This window comes from Tachysurus fulvidraco, chromosome 25, assembly GCF_022655615.1.
Source record: "Tachysurus fulvidraco isolate hzauxx_2018 chromosome 25, HZAU_PFXX_2.0, whole genome shotgun sequence".
Classification (NCBI taxonomy): Eukaryota; Metazoa; Chordata; class Actinopteri; order Siluriformes; family Bagridae; genus Tachysurus; species Tachysurus fulvidraco.
This window is the reverse complement of record NC_062542.1, coordinates 9,754,335-9,774,489: the sequence shown is the minus strand read 5'-3', so window position 1 is coordinate 9,774,489 and position 20,155 is coordinate 9,754,335. Positions and strand designations below refer to the sequence as shown.

At 37.4% G+C, this 20,155-nt stretch overlaps 1 protein-coding gene across 6 annotated transcripts in view; it reads right to left on the bottom strand.

Moving 5' to 3' along the window:
- asap1b (ArfGAP with SH3 domain, ankyrin repeat and PH domain 1b) overlaps positions 1–20,155 on the bottom strand; it is a 74,635-nt gene that overhangs the window by 28,427 nt on the left and 26,053 nt on the right. For 4 of the 6 annotated variants that reach the window (XM_027172975.2, XM_027173001.2, XM_027173010.2 and 1 more), the window contains 14 exons: positions 19,432–19,504; positions 17,584–17,729; positions 13,962–14,036; positions 9,216–9,265; positions 8,508–8,637; positions 7,105–7,190; positions 6,000–6,075; positions 5,651–5,737; positions 5,060–5,068; positions 4,721–4,821; positions 4,379–4,448; positions 3,943–4,030; positions 3,416–3,464; positions 947–1,110 (listed from right to left, as the gene is read on the bottom strand). In XM_027172975.2, the coding sequence (XP_027028776.1) occupies positions 947–1,110; positions 3,416–3,464; positions 3,943–4,030; positions 4,379–4,448; positions 4,721–4,821; positions 5,060–5,068; positions 5,651–5,737; positions 6,000–6,075; positions 7,105–7,190; positions 8,508–8,637; positions 9,216–9,265; positions 13,962–14,036; positions 17,584–17,729; positions 19,432–19,504 (1,204 nt within the window). The remainder of the gene's footprint in view (positions 1–946; positions 1,111–3,415; positions 3,465–3,942; positions 4,031–4,378; positions 4,449–4,720; positions 4,822–5,059; positions 5,069–5,650; positions 5,738–5,999; positions 6,076–7,104; positions 7,191–8,507; positions 8,638–9,215; positions 9,266–13,961; positions 14,037–17,583; positions 17,730–19,431; positions 19,505–20,155) is intronic. The other 2 variants (XM_047808801.1, XM_047808803.1) reach the window with 1 other exon arrangement.

Sequence of the window (20,155 nt, the reverse complement as noted above, 5' to 3'; positions counted from 1 at the left end):
AAAACATTGCAGTAATGGACTGCGATGGCCTGGTAGTGCTGCATGAAAAGGACCAGAAATGAAACTCATTGTCAGTTCACCTGCTGCTCTCAGCATGGCATGAGTATACCAATCACACAACATTTAGTTTATACCACAGTGCTGTTGTGAATTCTCTTTATCAGACTGGTAGGAAGGTGTGGATAATATTTTTTTTAAATATATGTATAATGGCAGTAACAAACAGTTTTATGTTATTGCACTCACTCAAACTAAGCTTACATTACAGAAAATCTACATAATCTAAGGATTAATAATAATGATAACAATAATATAAAAGCAATAATATAAAAGTATAATAGTTGATAATCGTTGTGTCATTGCTTTCTCTATATGAAAAAGTTCATGCTTTTTCTCTTACTAACTACAAAAGAAAAAGAAAAGAAGCTGGTGAGTCAAGGATTGTGTATATTTGTTATAAACTAATGATAATAGAAATGAACTTGTCCTGTGGACATTCCACAATTTCTAATGCAAATATAGACAGTGAAAAAAAGAAGTGTCAGCAAATTACATTTGTAAGTGATGGCAAATAAGCTGTGGAATACAGTAAGAAGACTGCAGGACATGCTGTTATACAACAAAACTAGTTTGACATTAATTACTTTCATATAATGGCATCCCCTTGCATGTTTTATTCATTACATATTATAAGGCATAAAGTATTTCTTCATATCAGTAATAAAGTGAGTGCTTTTAGGCCACCAAGTTGCTGACATGTGATCACTGAAGCTACACACAGAAAAACACACATATGAACAACTATCAGTCTCAGCTGTGCACTTGTTAGATGATCACCTGAGACTTATTTGCATTGGCACTTAATCTATACACAACTTTTAATTGACTTACTATTGATCATGCTCCAGCTACAAGGTTAAAATAATGATCACACACACACACACACCTGCAGCCCCACAGTCGCAACAAACTTCATTGCCAGGCGTGCGCAGAACATCTTCAATAATGGCTTTGGTCAGGTCCTCCAGGCCATCGTCTCCTGCTGTCTGCTCTCCTCGGAATGCCATGTTCAATGCCTCTTCTTTACTGTTAGTTAGCACTGAAATCCAGCTGTAAATGCAGACATAGGATAACAACCATAGAAAGCAAAAGGCATACACATTTTTGGCTTTTCATGGTAAGGAGATTAACAGTGGTGTTCATTTCTGATTTGTAGTATCTGCAGCATGCAGCTATTACAAACAGAACCTGGCAACCCTGCTTAGTCACATAAGTTAAGTGATACATTTTTAATGCTGTGTCAGCAACAAGGCTATTCCATGGTAAGCACATGGTACACAATACAAGATGTACAATTAACTGACATTGACACTAAGCTGACACTAAGATAAACAAGCACAAAAAAGAGGTGTGGGAAGAAGATGCTATGCGTTCATTGAGTGACTAAATGAAAGCTTCTCAGCTTATATATAAACTTTCAACATTTTAATACCACTGTAAAAGTATTAACCACTAAGCTTGAACAATATAAGTTTAAATGCTACAACTACACTCCCTTTATGCTTTTATATTCAGAAAAGTGCAAAAGTAAGATCAAGTAAATGCACAGGTAAAATACAAACTGCTAACAGATGGTAAATTGGCATTACTTATCATTACCATTTCCAAGTTTTTATAAGATTGTATTATGGAGTTCACTTTATCTTATAATATCTTCTATTCAGAATGATTAAAATTCAGTCGCATAACAAAGACTTAATATATACATTTGAGGCCAAAATTATTAGCCCCCCAGGAATTTTGGAACATTTTCCTAAAAGATCTTTCCGATGTTTGCAGCATTGATAAAACTTGATATAATCAAACATTCACCAATGCTATTTAGTAGCTTTTGGTACATTTTGGAATTTAAAATACATTTTTAGGCTTGCTTTATATCAAATATAGTGAAAATGGGGTGGTCAAAAATATGTGAATTATTGCTTTCAAAACACACCTAACTAATCAATCAGCTTTCAAACCACACCTGTGCAGTCAATTGGCTTCCTAAGAACACTTTAGCATTCAATCAGCATAAAAGGACTCCAAGGAACAGGGCACTTGAACACATTATTGGGAGAGACTACTTTTACTCACCATGCCAAAGACAAGAAGACAAAGGAAATCAGTCTTGAGCTCAGAAAGACGATTATGAAGGCTCATGATAAGGGCTATACTGCCATTTCCAAGTGTTTCACAGTGTCTAGAACCGCTGTGCGTTGCATCATTGCCAAATACAAGGAGACAAATTCTGTAAGGAACAAACCTGGGCGTGGTCGTAAGCGCAAGATTTCAAGAACCCTGGAGAGGAAAATAGTCAGAGATGTCAGCAAGATGCCCCGGACATCTGCCAAGATGATTGTTGCTGACCTGGCCTCTTCTGGAGTTGATGTTTCAAGGAACACAGTTGTGAGGGCTCTTCATTGTGGTGGGCTTCAGGGCCATCGTCCCAGAAGAACCAGTTTACTCAAACAGCAGCACATCACAGCCAGACTGAGGTTTGCCAGTGAACATTTGAAAGGTAAAGATGAGTTTTGGGAGTCTGTTCTTTGGTCTGAGGAGACTAAAATGGAACTGTTTGGGCACATGGATGTTGCTTATGTTTGGCGAAGAAAGGGTAAGGCATTCAACCCTAAGAACACAGTTCCCACAGTTAAAAATGGTGGTGGGAGCATCATGCTGTGGGGCTGTTTTGCAGCTTCAGGCACAGGGAGCCTTGTTCGGGTGCATGGCATCATGAAAAAAGAAAATTATGTTGACATTTTGACGGATAATATGCAGAACTCTGCTTGTAGTCTAGCCTTAGGTCGTCGCTGGGTCTTCCAACAAGACAATGACCCAAAGCATACATCGAAATTGGTCCAACAGTTCCTGAAGGATACCAAAACCAAGGTCCTGGAGTGGCCGGCACAGAGCCCAGACATCAATCCTATTGAGAATCTGTGGCAAGTGCTCAAAGTGATTGTCTATGCTCGGAAACCACATAATTTGGACCAGCTGGAGCAATTTGCAATGAACGATTGGGCTAAAATCCCTCAGGAGACCTGTGCCAACCTAGTAAAGAACTACTCTAAGAGGTTGTTGTCAGTTGTGGCTCAGAAAGGGTACACTATTGACTATTAATGACCAGGGGGAAAATAATTTTAGACGTTTCATTTTTGCCCTTTATTGTTCAACTCACTTTTTCAATTAAATATCCTAATCAAACTTAGTGGACATTTTGTCTTTGTTATATTGGAAACAAATACACTATAAAACACTTCTTGTTAATGGTCATTTCCATGGAAAATTAAAGAGTTTTGTCTAATTTCATAAGGGGGGGCCAATAATTTTAGCCTCAACTGTACATTGCTGAAAATAGGGTAAATATACTTACATTACAAACTCTTGTTCGTCTTCAGCCTGAAAGTGATATGTTCGATTATCTACATTAAAAAAAGAAAAACATAACATTAAAACATAGTCCTTTGTATGATACATGTTTAAATAAATAAATAAATAAATAAATAAATAAATAAATAAATAAATAAATAAAATCTTGGCCAAGTTTGCCAGAATTCAGATACAGTGAGGTTTCCAAGACCACCACACCTAATCTATACTCACATGTTTTAGATTGCCTTTTGTTTTGCTTTTTAATTTCGCATTTATAATTGTAAGTGTCTGTATTGACTGGTATACTACAAACAATGTAGTCACTGGGGGTACTGAAAACATTTCCAAATCCACTATTGAAAACAGTGTGGCCATATTTTAAAAAAATCTGAAATATACAATTAAGTAGCTAAAGGCTTTAACCTGAATTAATGTATTATCTATCTATCTATGTAACCATTTCTGCTTTGATTTTCTTTTTCTAAACTTAGGTCTAAATAGAAATAGTTGAAAGGGGTTTCTTCTTACGAGAAATAAGATCAAAACACTTGCGGTCTTCAGTGCATGGCTTGACCTGACATGTGAGTAGGTTCAGTTTGACTGGTTGCCTGTTGGACTGTTATCACACACACACACACACACACACACACACACACACACACACACACACACACACACACACACACACACACACACACACACACACACACACACACACACACAAAAGGCAAATAAATTCAGCAATTAACTTTGGTTATAGAATAACATCCTGGATAATAATAATAATAATAATAATAATAATAATAATAATAATAATAATAATAATAATAATAATAATTATAACAGAATTCTAGGTATTGATTCATTTGGAGCATGGATGCATCTTTGCTACTATAAATGAAAATGAGATTTTTACCAGTCATCAGATGGGAAATTTGAGTGTCTGTAACCGTCTCTAACTTACCGTGGCATGAGAAATAGTGAGAATTCCTCCTTTCACCGAGCACTTTCTTCTTTGCCATACTTTTCGCAGCCTGTGAGGAAAAAGTTACGTTATTAATCATGGTTAACTTGCTAGTTCATCGCCTTCTGTTTTGTTTGTGAGCACATTTAAGGAATTTTAATAGATTTTAAGAAATAAACTGCAATATCTGCACTATGTACTGTACATTGCATGTACAATTGTACCCAAGATACCCACAAGTGTATATACTGACAATATTCATATATAGATGGCTTTGGGATTGTAAATCAAATTCACAAAAGGCTGAAAGAATTCTGCTATGCATAATGTAAATTTTCCTACCCATCACTCTTCTTTAGCAGATATCCTCTCTTCTCACTGCCAAATTCTTTGTTACCCTGCAGTTGGTGCATGCTGTAACCTCCCTGCTTGCTCTGAGAGTCCTGCCCGAGGACAAACATATACATAAATATATGCATGATGTAAACATAGAAATATTAAATACTAGTCCTATACTCTGACACATACATTTTATGGAATCCACAAAAAGTGTAAAATAATTGCAGGTAATAAAAAGTGCAATATAATGCACTCACACCAAATAGAACATGGAAAACAATCCTTTTATGTAATAGTAAATACAGACTATGCAACTCAACATACACTGCATGCTGAACTTACTCTTCTAGACTTCAGTCCAAAAGGTAGCAAGTGGAAAACACAGGAAAACGTGTGAAAAGCATGGTACATAAACAGAAGGCATGTAACTACTTGTCGACCATCTAACATTACTGAATACTGTGTATTTCAATTAGTGACTTTCTACTGAGCAAGCAGCAGAGCACAACACTAGTTACCAGCAAGGTCAACCTCATACTGGCTACCAGCATGGTACAGTACTGGGTACTCCCTCTCTCACAAATAGGTCTACATGTACTTATAACAATCTTTCAGAAGTTAAAATTGTACAGTTATCTACAACACCTGAATAGGTACTAAGATCCATAATATATCAAGTTACAAATGCACGCATGTGAAATTCGGAAAACTGGTCTTCCTGTAATTTTTACTCAGGGTGGACAATTCACTACATAATGAAATTTCTTGATAAATCTAATTAACTTTCAATCAAGAAATTAACCCTACTATAGTGTAACCTTATAAATGTATTCCACGACACCAATCCCTGCCTTAGCAACTAATAAGGATAATATTCAGTGTTTTTGTTCCAGTTTGGACTGAAATCTGGGGCATACCACACTGTCAGCTTACCTCCTTCTGCTCTAACTGCAAGGAGGACTTGATGAGATCCCTCAATGCTGTGAGCTGCTTTTTTTCCTCATCCTGAGTTTGCTTTATCTAGGAACCAGAGAATAGTATTTAATTTCATACACACACACACACACACACACACACACACACACACACACACACACACACACACACACACACACACACACGTATGTGTGTGTATATATATATATATATATATATATATATATATATATATATATATAGAGAGAGAGAGAGAGAGAGAGAGAGAGAGAGAGAGATTAAGATTAAGAATAAAACTGTTACTCATTATAATAATGTATAGCAGTTCTCAATTCAAAGTACATACATTGTAAAGATCAGCAGCTAGCTTCTCAATGTATTGCTTGAGCTTATCAGCGGTCTTTAAGCCATCCTGGAAGAAACTGAAAATAATTTACAGAACATAAAATTAAGTACAATGAGCACATAGCTGTTAAATTCTCTATTTGGATTGGTCAGAAAGTGCAGATTAATTTTCTGTAATAGACCAGCTCAGACAGCAGCTCCAGCAACTGTAGTAATTAATTACCTCAGATAGGAAAATCTTCTTTAAACTAAATCTTAATTTTCCTTAAACTAATTTTCATAACTCATATTCAAGATCTTGCCAACTGTAATAACCTGCCAAAAGGCAGATGAGTCAAATGGCCACAATTCCTACTGCTACCAAGACTCACATACTGGAGCTCAGTGAAAGGCTTCGTGAACCACTGCAGACTAAAAAGCCATACAGTAGTATTTTAGAGCTCCTCTGCAGCAGATATGATGACTTAACATGGTTGTGTACTGCAAGGCAAGTGCTACTGTATAAAATCAATAGGACATAACTCTGCTGATGTGCTAATAGACCAAGGATAGTGCTTAGACTGGCCTTTCTCAGCTCATCACTTTGTTAGAAGCCATTGACTTTTTGCTATGGTATGGGAAACATTCTCTAAGCACTTTTTAACATTTCTTTACAAATGTTGCAGACAAATAGAGCTTTTCCACCCAACAGCCCAGCTTGCCACAGCTTGACAACAAATCTAATCCTGGGCCCATCCATACCTTGTTTCCCATAATTTAACTGTGGCCGTTATAGTAAGAGACATAGAGAAAGCAGGATACAAGATATACATGTACATGTAGCAGGATAAAAATTAGGATGAGCGGCTTCAAGTGACAGTGGAAGTCATAATATGTCATAACATTCCCAGAATTGTAGCTGTTATATGATGGGGAGACCCTGGTGGTGGGTGGGAACTGGTCAACGTATTTCGCTAAGTTAGTGAAAAAACTAACTGGGGGAGAAAAAGGAAATAAACAAACAAACAAACAAGCAAACAAATAAAAGTGCTGTTCCCATAGTGGAGGTACTTTGTATACAAATGATGCAACACAATTTATAATTGATTGTTAAATAAATAACTTACTTGCACTGTGCATGGTAATACTTTATCAGGTTCTGAAGAAGGTCAACACCTTTTTTTGTCTTAATCTCGTTCACCTTGATCAGGTACTGTGAAAGCAAGGGAATTTTTAAACATATGAACATGTGTCAGGTTATTGTGCCACCTTCCACATTTGTGGGCAATCTGACATTTAAAACTTTTACACAGATTAGTCTGGTTAAGTCTTTTTAAATACTTTACACACTAAAAGCCTCCACTGTAAAACTCTTGTAAAAAAACTTTGTAATAACATGTTCTCGTTCCTCAGTACAGATGCCTGAGAAAGGGTTTCTTCACAACAGACTCATGACATGACAGCTATCTAGAAACACAAAATAGCCAACAAATAAATCAATAAAACAAATTCTTAATCCTGATTTATGCCACAAGAAAATCTGGCTAAACTTGCAGTTTCCCTGAAGTCTGCTATTTTGCATCTGTGCTCAGGATTTATTTCATTGCATGTTTGAGCAGCATAACACAACACGGAATAACATGAAAGTTTTGAGGGACATTTAGCTAAATGTGTTCAGTGCAGAGAGAAGAGTAAATAGAAAGAATTAAGCAACAAAAATGATTAAGACAGAAAATAAATAATCAAATCAATCATGCCAAAAAACAGAAGACAAATTTTGTATCAACAACAAAAATAATAATAATAATAATAATAATAATAATAATAATAATAAACAACAATGCACAATTCTTACAGATAATTTTGTGTATTTTAATACACTGCTCCAAAAATTAAGGGAACACTTGGAAAAACATTGGATTTAGAGAACTATTCAACTTGAAAATCTTTAAAAGATAAACTAAATATCTTTTTAAAAAAAATTTTAAATAACATAACAAGGGTCACAGGGAACTAAAATCCTAAATGGATTCAAAATCACACCAAAAATCTAAATAAAATATTTAAATTACAGGCTGGACCATTCATTCATTCATTCATTCATTCATTCATTTTCTACCGCTTTATCCGAACTTCTCGGGTCACGGGGAGCCTGTGCCGATCTCAGGCGTCATCGGGCATCAAGGCAGTATACACCCTGGATGGAGTGCCAACCCATCGCAGGGCACACAAACACTCTCATTCACTCACACACTACGGACAATTTTCCAGAGATGCCAATCAACCTACCATGCATGTCTTTGGACCGGGGGAGGAAACCGGAGTACCCGGAGGAAACCCCCAAGGCACGGGGAGAACATGCAAACTCCACACACACAAGGCGGAGGCGGAATCGAACCCCCAACCCTGGAGGTGTGAGGCAAAAGTGCTAACCTCTAAGTCACGGTGTCCCCCAGGCTGGACCAACTTGCATATATTTTATCATGTCAAAATAAAGTCAGTGGTGTGTCTCTAGTAATCTTGTACTCACCTCACACATCTGAAGCTGGAAAAGGCGTCTCTCCTTCTCCATTTCCTCTGCAATTTCAGCACCCGTAATCTCTGTTCGGATCATGCCATGTTGCTTGGCATGTTCTCGTTTTTCCTTTTCGATCTTTGTACTGAAGACACACACACACACACACAAACACACACATACACACACACACACACACACACACACACCATAACCTTAACAAGAATACACTTAAGAATTTCATAATAAACAGTACTGACACGCTCTATACAATGCTGCAAGGTTAAAAACAAAAGTAAGACTTTAAAAGAAACCAGAATACCCATTACAAGTTGTCATTTTAAATGCAAACCTTTAAAACCATTTTCTTAAAATAAAATGCATTATAATTTGTCTCCTGCTTGCTTGTTTCCCTTAGTCTCCAATAATGCACTGATTTTGATTATGTTATGTTAGATACAACTTTTTAGTCTAAACAATTGGGTATCCAGGTAACTAAATCACAGGACTGGATAGCAGACTTTAATTTGATTAGTGGTTTAGCTAATACATTTTTAACAAACAGCTTTTGAGTTTTCAGCAGGACTGTGAGTCATCTTGTACAGTGCTATAATTCCACTATCAAGGACACAATAATACATAAAGATACTCAAAGACATGCCACTAAACATAAAATGTTTCAAAAAACAAAAAGAATCTTCCAAGTTACAGAGGCAAACTTACAACTTTGTTTCATAATCCTTCCAGGCTTTGTCAAATGGTTTTTTCAGATCCTAAAGAAAAAAATAAAATCAACAGGCTTAAAAAGCCAAAATTAATGCTTCTTAGTTATGTTTTGAGATGGTATGTGACAATAGTCAATAGATGAAAGGTATTATAATTATTAAGAGAAAGTGTACATGTGTATTTATAAAACAAATAAGTAAATTAATGAGAAGAATATAAATAAATGATCAGGCACAGCAGTGCTAACCTCCTTAAACTCTTAAAAGACTCATTAACAATCAGATACAATGAGCACAGAAATGTGCAGGTCGGATGTCCATCTAAAAAAAATATGGCTGAGAAATATACAGGTGCATCTCAATAAATTAGAATGATGGGGAAAAGTTCGTTTATTTCAGTAATTCAACTTGAATAGTGAAACTTGTGTGTTCACTAAATTCAGTACACACAGACTGAAGTAGTTTGTCTTTGGTACTTTTAATTGTGATGATTTTGACTCACATTTAACAAAAAGCCACCAATTCACTCTCTCAAAAAATTAGAATATGATGAAATGCTAATCAGCTAATCAACTTAAAACACATGCAAAGGTTTCCTGAGCCATCAAAATGGTTTCTCAATTTGGTTCACTGGTTACACAATCATGGGGAAGACTGCTGATCTGACAGTCGTCCATAAGACAATCATTGTCACCTTTCACAAGGAGGGTAAGCCATAAACATTCATTGCCAAAGAAGCTGGCTGAAGTGCTCGATCCAAGCATGTTAACAGTGAGTGGAAAGAAAAAGTGTGGAAGAAAAAATGCACAACCAACCAAGAGAACTGCAGCATTGAGAGGCTTGTCAAGCAAAATCGATTCAAGAATTTGGGTGAACTTCACAAGGAATGGACTGAGGCAGGGGTCAAGGCACCAATGGCCACCACACACAGACGTGTAAAGGAATTTGGCTACAGTTGTCAAATACCTCTTGTTAAACCTCTCTTGAGCTACAGACAAAATTAGAGGCATCTTAGCTGTGCTAAGGAGAAGAAGAACTAGACTGTTGCCCAGTGGTTCAAAGCAAGTTTTGTATTTCATTTGGAAACCAAGGTCCTAGTCTGGAGGAAGGGTGAAGAAGCTCATAGCCCAAGTTGCATGAAGTCCACTGTTAAAGTTTCCACAGTCTGTGATGATTTGGGGTGTAAAGCCATCTGCTGGTGTTGGTCCACTGTGCTTTTTGAAAACCAAAGTCACTGCACCAGTTTACCAAGAAATATTAGAGCACTTAATGCTTCCTTAAGCTGCCCAGCTTTTTAAAGATGCTGATTTCATTTTCATGTAGAATTCTGTTCTCTCAAAGAGAATCAAACAAATTCAATCTGCTTGCAACAAGGACGCACTGTCACTAGCAGTGTTATCAAGGGCCAAAACACACTAATAAAACCTCCTCATCCATGGCAAATATTCATGAACCTCAGAGTTATAGTGGATTATGTGGATAGTAGCAGCCAACAGTTACCAAGCTGCCACTGTTGAGCCCTTATGAAAGACCTTCAACTGCACAGCTTGATCTCAACAGCAATTCACTTTTGTTCAAAGTGCCAGCAAATTAGTGAATGTAATTATTTGGCAAATACTGTACAAAATAGAATAAATCGCATTAAAAACACACAACCTAGAACTAAATATTCACATTATTAAATTATAGCTACAGTATAGTATAGTACAGCTCATTCCACAGAGACAGAACTTTTGGATGTCTCTGAGAGTCTACATGCTGCTAGATCAGCCAAACTGTCATCCGTCCTTATCCTCCTTGACCTTTCAGCAGCGTTTGATACGGTCAACCACAAGACTCCCTTATCCACCCTCAGGAGTCTTGGGATTTGCAGATCAGCTTGGGAATGGTTTGCTTCCTACCTGGAAGGATGCTCGTATCAGGTAACATGGAGGGGAGTGACATCTGCTCCACGCAGCCTCTCCACTGGCGTCCCACAGGGCTCAGTACTAGAGATGTTCCTATCAGCATTTTTGGGGCCGATCACCAAGATCATGACCCGCCGATTGCCGATCACTGCCGATCACAGAATGGCAGGGGAATGGGAATCTTTTATCTATAATCTAGCAGAGTTTGTGCCATTTTTAGAAATGAAATTAACTCTAAATTAACTGTATTGAGGAAAAAAAATTTAGAAATAGGTTACAGTCAAGATGTTGAAGAACCACCAAGTGTTTATTTTAGAAAATGAGAACTTAAGGCTACTGTAGGCCATCTTTCCCAAATAAGGCAGAGAAACTTAAAATTATTCCAAACAAAGAGGGGTCAGGCAGACCAACACACATCAGATCAGCTTAATGGGATGTCTTAATACACTGATTACATTTTATAATTGGCAGCAAAATGTAAAACGTTGTGGAGGATAAAGGCTTCCGTCGCCTGCTAAGCTGCCTTGATCCACGATACGACCCCCCAGGCAGGAAATACCTAACTGATGTGTGTCTCCCCACGCTGTACCAAACAGTGAACACAAACATTGACAGGCTTCTGAAGAATAGTGTATATATTAGCTTCACAAGCGATATATGGAGTGCAGACGCCTGTCCAATGTCCCTGCTAAGCTTAACAGCACACTTTATTGACTCAAACTTCGAAAGACACAACATTGTGCTACACTGTCAGGATTTCACAGGGTCACATTCTGCGGAGGTTTTGGTGAACGCATTTAGCGGCATGTTTCAGTCACGGGGAATCCAAAGAGAAAAAACCCACGGCTAGAGGTTGTTTGTCGAGGCAAATGAATTCCATAATTCTTAATGTGATGTCTTTCCACCTCGTACTATCCCTGCTGTATGGTTCACGTCGTTTAAATTCACAGTCGGCTGGTTGAGGGATGGGGATGTTGTTGGCTTCGGCTGGTTTAGATTCTTATACTCGGCATATTCAGTTGTATGGCGTGTTCTAAGATGCCTAATCATGTTAGTGGTATTAAAATGCCATTGCTTGCTTCCACCTCGAGGGATTTCATCACGACATACATTGCAAAAATGATCTTGCTATATCCTTGCACAACGATCTGATCTCCCCTTCAGCCACAGCTCGCAACCTTGGGGTAACCACAGACAATCAACTGTCCTTTTCCTCTCATGTTGCTAATTTGACTCGCTCATGTCAGTTTCTTCTCTACAACATTAGAAGGATTCGGCCATTTTTGTTCACACAGGCTGCTCAGGTACTTGTTCAGTCTCTTGTCATTTCTAGACTGAATTACTGCAACGCACTGCTGGCAGGTCTACCTATGAACGCAATCCGTCCTCTGCAAATGATCCAAAATGCAGCTGCCCGGCTTGTTTTCAACCCTCCAAAGTTCTTGCAAGACTTGCATTCTTGCATGCTGCGATCCCTCCACTGGCTTCTGGTAGCTGCACGCATCGGATTCAAAACACTGATGCTGGCCTACAAAGCCAAAAATGGACCAGCTCCCTCTTACCTCAAAGCCCTCATCACTCCTCACACTGCACCCCGCAACCTCCGATCTACCAGCACTGCTCGACTGGTTCCACCATCTCTCAGGGTAAGAGGCAAGTATACTACAAGACTCTTCTCTGTTCTGGCACCAAGGTGGTGGAATGAACTTCCCCTAGAGGTCCGGACAGCTGAGTCACTGGCTATTTTCAAGTGGCGGTTGAAGACCTACTAATTCAGGAAACCCTTCAACTAGCACTTCTTTCCCTATCTTTTGCATTTAAAAAAAAACAACCTTTGACACTTTTTCATTGTAACTTTGAACAAATGTTTTAAACTCATGGTATCTTAAGTATGCATCCTAGTGAGCCAGCATTAATGTATTCAATGGTAGAGATTTAAGCACTTATGTACTTCGCTCTGGATAAGGGCATCTTCCAAATGCTGTAAATGTAAATGTAAATGTAAATGTATAGTATAGTATAGTATAGTATAGTATAGTATAGTATAGTATAGCTATCAGGTGATGTGGGCACACTTAAGAATCACCAGAGAAAAGTAAAAAAGTTGCAAAAGTTATATTTGTTCAGTGATTTCATCTGCAATTTTAACCTATCAAATTAAAATGTAGTGGTGTATTCACGGTCACTGTAATTCAGTTCCTCCACATATAGCTGTCAAAAGCACTAGTTATATTCTGCACTGCATCCATCACCCTGCACTGGTTAAGGGTTTAAATGGAAAATTGAAAATTTGCATTTGGACAAAACCACATAATGCATACAAGTGTACAATGGATGTCTTAATAGCTCTGTCAAAGAAGCCACATATACGCAATATGTGCATTGGCCTGGGGAAATATGACCGAACAAATGATTTATTTTACAAGAAACATACTTTGCTAACTTCAAATAATCAACCAAAGAAATTTAGCAATTATCTCAAATCCAACGGAGTAGTTTTGTTTACAGATTCATAGCTGGAATGGGAATTCTGAGCAACTCAGTGGTGTGGTATTGATATAATATATTGTGGTGTACTAATGATGATAATGCCTTTAAGATGCTACATCAGGCCAAAGTTCATTCCCAGTTTCAATAATTTCAATAAAACTATTTATATATACACAGTCTTTCTATCTGATAAACTCTATACCCCTTTAAGCACTCTCTCTGCCAACCAAACAATGCCACCCCACCCCCACCCCCCCTCTGCTGCTTAGTCCTCAGCCAGAGACCAATTTTTTATAATTATTTTTTTGCAATTAGTGTCTGTGAATGTGTCGGCCTATAACTCTCACCCCCTTAACACCTTTCAGGTCTCCTTTCAGCAGAGAGTCCAGTGTGAAGATCACATTATGATTCAGGTTCTGAAGCTGTAAAGAGAGAGAGAGAGAGTGAGAAAGAGAGAGAGAGAGAGAGAGAGAGAGAGAGAGAGAGAGAGAGAGAGAATTCATGCTTCAGTGTTCTCAAAATGGCATCATCAGCCATTTTGTGAAGCCTTAATACAAACTTTCCATAATCAAATGAACATTATAAATTTTCTACATGTAAGCTTTTTTTATGATGTTGATTGCACAAGAATGTGTAATGCAAGTAAATAAAAACATTTTGTACTCTTTGCACTGACTCCCAGAGCAATGGGAAGTGTGTATATAATGGGATGGTTTATAACTGACACATGATTAGTGGCAGCAGCAACACAAGCAGCAATATTCACACACACTTTCTGCCTATCATACTTAAATGAGGAAGATTTTAAAGCGACATTCACTAGTTAGGACAAAGCCAACACATCCCTGTCTGTTCCTGTCCATAGATTTCCAAATTAAACAAGACAGTGTTTAGTAATTTTATGGTCAATGGTGTAAAAAAATATTGGTGAGCTTTAACCTTCCACCACAATCAATTCAATTCAATTCAAGTTTATTTGTATAGCGCTTTTTACAAAACTTGTCTCAAAGCAGCTTTACAGAACATAAACATAGAGCAGAAGGTAGACATAATTAATGATAAAGGAAATAACGAATAATAAAAGAAATAAGAATTAACAGAATAAAAATTCTAGGTTATTATTAGATGTATATAGTTCACAATGTATATGTATTTATTCCCCTATGAGCAAGTCTGAGGTGACTCAGGCAATCACAGGTTTTACCTCAAATCAAAACCTCAGGACCTTAAATTCAAAGCTATTATTAATCTAGAAATGTTAGATGACACAGGGTACATTGGAGGTGTTTAAAACACTAACCAAAATAATAACAATAAAAAAACATTAACTGTTAGCACTCAATAACAATTTACCGTATTTTCCGCACTATAAGGCGCACCTAAGAGCGTTAAATTTTCTCAAAAATTGGCCGCTGCGCCTTGTGTGTGCACTGAGTTCCAAAAATCTGTAAAAATGTTGTTGTGCGACTTTGATAAGCGCTCTGCTTGATAGACTGTTGGACCATTTCCCGCTGACACAGGGACGTAATACATATACTATGTACGCTGGCAGCAATAAACCAATCAGAGAACATTACGTAATACGTACGCTTACCTCCACCACGCCTCCGGTAGGTATAATACCGGTATGTTGCAAAACAACATTTGTTTCTTCCTAACCATTATGCGCACCAAACTCCAGTCCAGTAGGTGGCGGTATATGCACCTTAAGTTGGCTTGCCATCCGCCAATAAAAATCAGATGCTTACGAGGCACTATTCAAACTACAGGCTATCAGTTACACGGTTGTAAATGGGAATGGAGCAACTGAAAGAAAGAATTCAATATCAATGTATCTATGGTTCGGAAGTGGAGGAAGCAAGAAAATGAACTGCTCCAAGTTAAGAAGACACAGTAGATGAGGACTTGTGGGAGAAGATTGATTAAAAAATAGTGTGTGTATTGTTAAAAAGTAGATTAAAGTTCAACTAAACTCACTGTTTTGCTTCTGTTACCTTTTTTTGTATACCGTATGTTTTAGCATGCGCCTTATAATACGGTGCGCCTTATGTAAGGGATAAGTACAGAAATAGACCCCGTAATTGAGACTGCACCTTATAATCCGGTGCGCCTTATGGTGCAGAAAATACTGTAGATTTGTAAAGTATGTGATTAGACAAAAAACAGGAGTACATTTAGAGGTAGATGGTTGGGAAAATGTGTCCAATTTTGTTGTTGAGCTTCAACTAAGCAACCGCAGCATGTAATTTATTTATTTATTTTTAAATAAATGTGTAAAATAATGTGAATCCAAGAAACATTTCAAAACAGCACACAAAATCTGGCTTTGATGTTTCTAATAAAAATTAGTAAAGTGAAAGAATGAAACAAAGGAGACTGCAGGTTGCTCTTACGGCCCCATTTGTAGCTGGGTCACAACCTCTAGTATGGATACATCTGCATTAAACGGAACGGTCAGCAGTGTTGTTACCACCTTAGACACGTAAAGGATTTAAACAGCTCTCTCAGATGCTAAGGACTTTCTACACTTGCAACATTGATAGCATCCTGACGGAGAGCATCAGAGCACCAAGCAGGATAGGCAAGCTCTCCAGAGGGTGGTGCAATTAGCTGAGTGTATCCACGCTGAGCTCCCCAACCTGCAATAGATCTATAGAACAGGGTGTAGGACCAAGCCCATGAAGATGTGTATGTGATAAATTTGACTATCAATAAGAACTGACAGTACACTAATAGAGTCTACACATAATCTTTTCCTGTTCCTATTCACAGTACTGTGTGAGGTTACTGGGTATGTCTCAAATACTCTTTTGCATTGTATGAGTGCCAATCAACACACACAGCCATTAAAACTCACAGCAAAAGAATTATATAACATGCAGGTCAAAATAAACGGCCATAGACAAAATACTGAAATAATATAGAAGCTCTCAACATTTTCACACTAGGCAGTAACACAGAATTCACACCAGAAACTCTACACGTTGGGTGTTAGCCTTTAGTGTAATCCTGAAATGAATCAAGTGTAGAGACCTACCAATATTTAACAGGAAATAAAGCAGATTACTAGTTTCAATCAATAGACTAAATAAAAAGACATTGAAAAAGCATAACTGTTTGTGTGATTTGTCTGTGACAGCAAAGACTTTAAAACAATGCTTTAACAGACATATATTAGAGACCAAACAAGGACATACAGTGTGTGTGTGTGTGTGTGTGTGTGTGTGTGTGAGAGAGAGAGAGTGAGAGAGACAGCAGAGAGCGAGAGAGGAGACTGTAGGGGAGAAAAGATATTTTTACTTCTATCATCCAGACTCAAGCTGAGAGATGGCACATAGAAGCATGACTCCACTTCTGCAGACACTGCTTGCATGGTTTTTTTGTGTGTGTGTGTGTGTGTGTGTGTGTGTGTGTGTGTGTGTGTGCGTGTGTGAGAGAGAGAGAGAGAGAGAGAGAGAGAGAGAGAGTGTGTGTGTTAGTGTGAAAGTGTGAGTATGCGTGAGAGAGAGAGAGAGAGAAAGAAGGAGAAAGAGATAAGTAGAGAAAGAGAGAAGGAGAGAGAGAATGTGTGTATATGAACAAGACGAGAAGTAGTTTGTGCTGCATTTCCTACTTAATATATTTGACACTTTTCTCAATGCTACTGCCAAGAAATGAGAGCAAATCTTGTTCCCACAATTACAAGCACACAATCATACAGACATTCACACATTTTGTGCTTGCCATGCAAGTAGGTTCCAACACCATCGCAGAGCAACCTGTGTACAACACTATGAAGTGCTCCTCCAGCAGCTGATACAGCCTAAACCTCATCGATATACTGTGATGAAATGAAACATGATGTTGAATTCCAATTTTTAATCAATACTAAAAAAAAAGGCCCACACAAAAAGTTTCCTGATTAATAAAGCTAGTCACTCAAAACTCAAAGCTTTAATTTATGGAACCTGAATTAATGAAAAAGCTCACCATGTTTTTGAGCAGGGATGAGAGCTCCTTTGTCAGAGTGGAGAACTTAACAAAGGCTGTTCCCAGGTCAGAGTTGTCTTGGCTCATGAAGTTACTGCCAAACTTGTCCAGTGCCTGAGCATACATCTCCTCATTCTGAAGATGGTCTAGACAGACACACGCAAGCACAACCATGATTATTTTTCAGATATTCAAATCTAGGGGTGTTACAGTATGACAAATAGTCTAAAAATAATAAGCTATCGCAGTATTAATTCGACCGCTTAAAAACACAAGCAAATGGTAAAAATGAAAGGAAAAAGTTGTGAAATTTTGCACATCATACCTTTATCTGCAGAAAGTGTTAAAAGATAACTGACTTATCTGATGAGTTTATATTGTTGTGCTATATTTTAACAAGATTGTCAATGTAAGAAATAATGATGGGGAGTGATACGGTAGGTGTGTTACCAACCCAAAGGTGTGTTTAATTCTGCTTATACCACAGAATTTACCAGATCAAGTACCTATTATCTATTAATTTCCATATAGCAGCTATAGTCATTCCCTCTCTTCAGCTTCTCTTTTATCCTCTTTCTTGGATTTAATATAAACAAGTACGGTTATTTTAGAGAGAATTCAAGAAGTCCTGAAGACATTTCTGTGTCAGTTAAATTTCAATGACAGATTGATCTCTACCTGTTATAAAGTACGGACACCTAAGTAAATATCTCTTAACAACATACATTACCATAAACAATTACAGTGCCTTGCAAAAGTATTCCCTCAGCATCCCCACAGCATGATATTTCAGTTTTTATTTTTAACAAAAATATTTCAGGGGGAAAAAAACTTCACCTTTAAATAATTGATTTTGAGTTTCAGTGTGTTAAAATGAAATATTAAACAGAATGAAATTTTAAATCACCATTTGTAATACAGTAATATAAGCTCAGGGGACTGAATACTTAGATTAGTCTTAGATTTTATGAGTGCCCACTGTGTCCCTGTGGATATGTTGTTACTACAGACATATTAATTTTATTACAACAAGTACATTAATATCAACCCATAATTAATGCTACAGTAGGAACTACCTGTGCTGTTATATAAAAACAATGCAGACCATCAGATAATTCAACATGAAATACCATCAAAATTAAATACATTATATACCACACATTGATGTGGTATATAAAATAATCAGATTTTACCAATCAGAATAAAAAGTACCGTGACATAATGTTAGGTAAAACTATAAAAGTCTGATGAGCCAATCACCCAACATCACGTACAGCCAAACAATTCTAAAATGTGACCCAGGGTCATCTGTTCTCTCAAACCTTGGCTCTAGTGCTCTTCGTGTGATATGGTACTTACTCAGCTGTGCAACTAATTTGTTTAGACTACTAAGGATCTTCAACTGGCTGAAATGAAGTAGAAATAACCACAGAAGTTCGTCAGAGATTTGGGTTTCTAAATTAAAAAAATTTCACTTCTTGATTTTCAGCTGTGTCCTAAATGCTGTCCTCGTCTCTTTAGCCAACAAGGTCCATCAATGAATCAATGTCCATCAATGAATTATAACAAGTTATAAGTATAAGACATACTGCCTACCTTTCTAGCTAAACTGCAAACCTTACTATGTTCTAGCCCATCAGAAAAACAGTCAAAGCCATGCCTAGCTAGATACTATGTGAGGAGTGAGTTTCATTGTGGCGACAACCAAACCTTTGCACTTTAAATAAACTCTCATCACATCTACCCAGTGTTGCAGGCATTGGTCTCATTAAGGTGTTTTTATTTACCATGTGTGTACATGAGTGTGTTGATTTACAAGAGGTGCTTCATGTGTGGGGAATTCTTTACCTTGGCCAGAACTGTAGATAGCTTTGACAGACTTCTTAACTTTCTGCAGTGAAGTCCTGTCCTGATCCAAGGCCTGACAACAAAAGAATATAGATTTGTAAATGTGCAAGACCATATATCCATAGAGAGAGATACAAAGGGATGAAAACCGATCTATTTTTTTATCATGGACAAAAAATCTTAATTAGTATACCATCAGTGTAAAAATGTAATCACACAGTTATTGCAAATGAGCCATAAATAATTGCTTTAACTCCAATGGTACTTTCCACAGTACACTGGACCACATTTGATTATCGAAAAACAAGCAAAATAACTTTGTGTCTCATGATCAGAAGATGGCTAATCAGGATTAGTTCCATATTTTGCAGAGGTTAGTTGAAAGCAACATCTAGTAAAAATTGGGTTACGAGACATCATTAAGACGTCAGACGTCATTTGTTATTAACCTATTTAACAATCATCACATGCATATGTTTTCCAAAAGAGACATCTTTAGCGTAGTTTAACTCCGCAGAGAATATAATATTAAATAACTCACTCTACTCTAAATTATAACCACTGATCACAATTAATTAAGGACAGATGTTTGATTTTAGAACCAATGTGGGACACTCACTGCACACATGTCACTGTCATGGCCATGAGAAACACATGGGCTGCACAGCACATGCTCAGTTAATGAACATTAACTACAAGCGCTAAAAGAATCCCCTCAATGCTC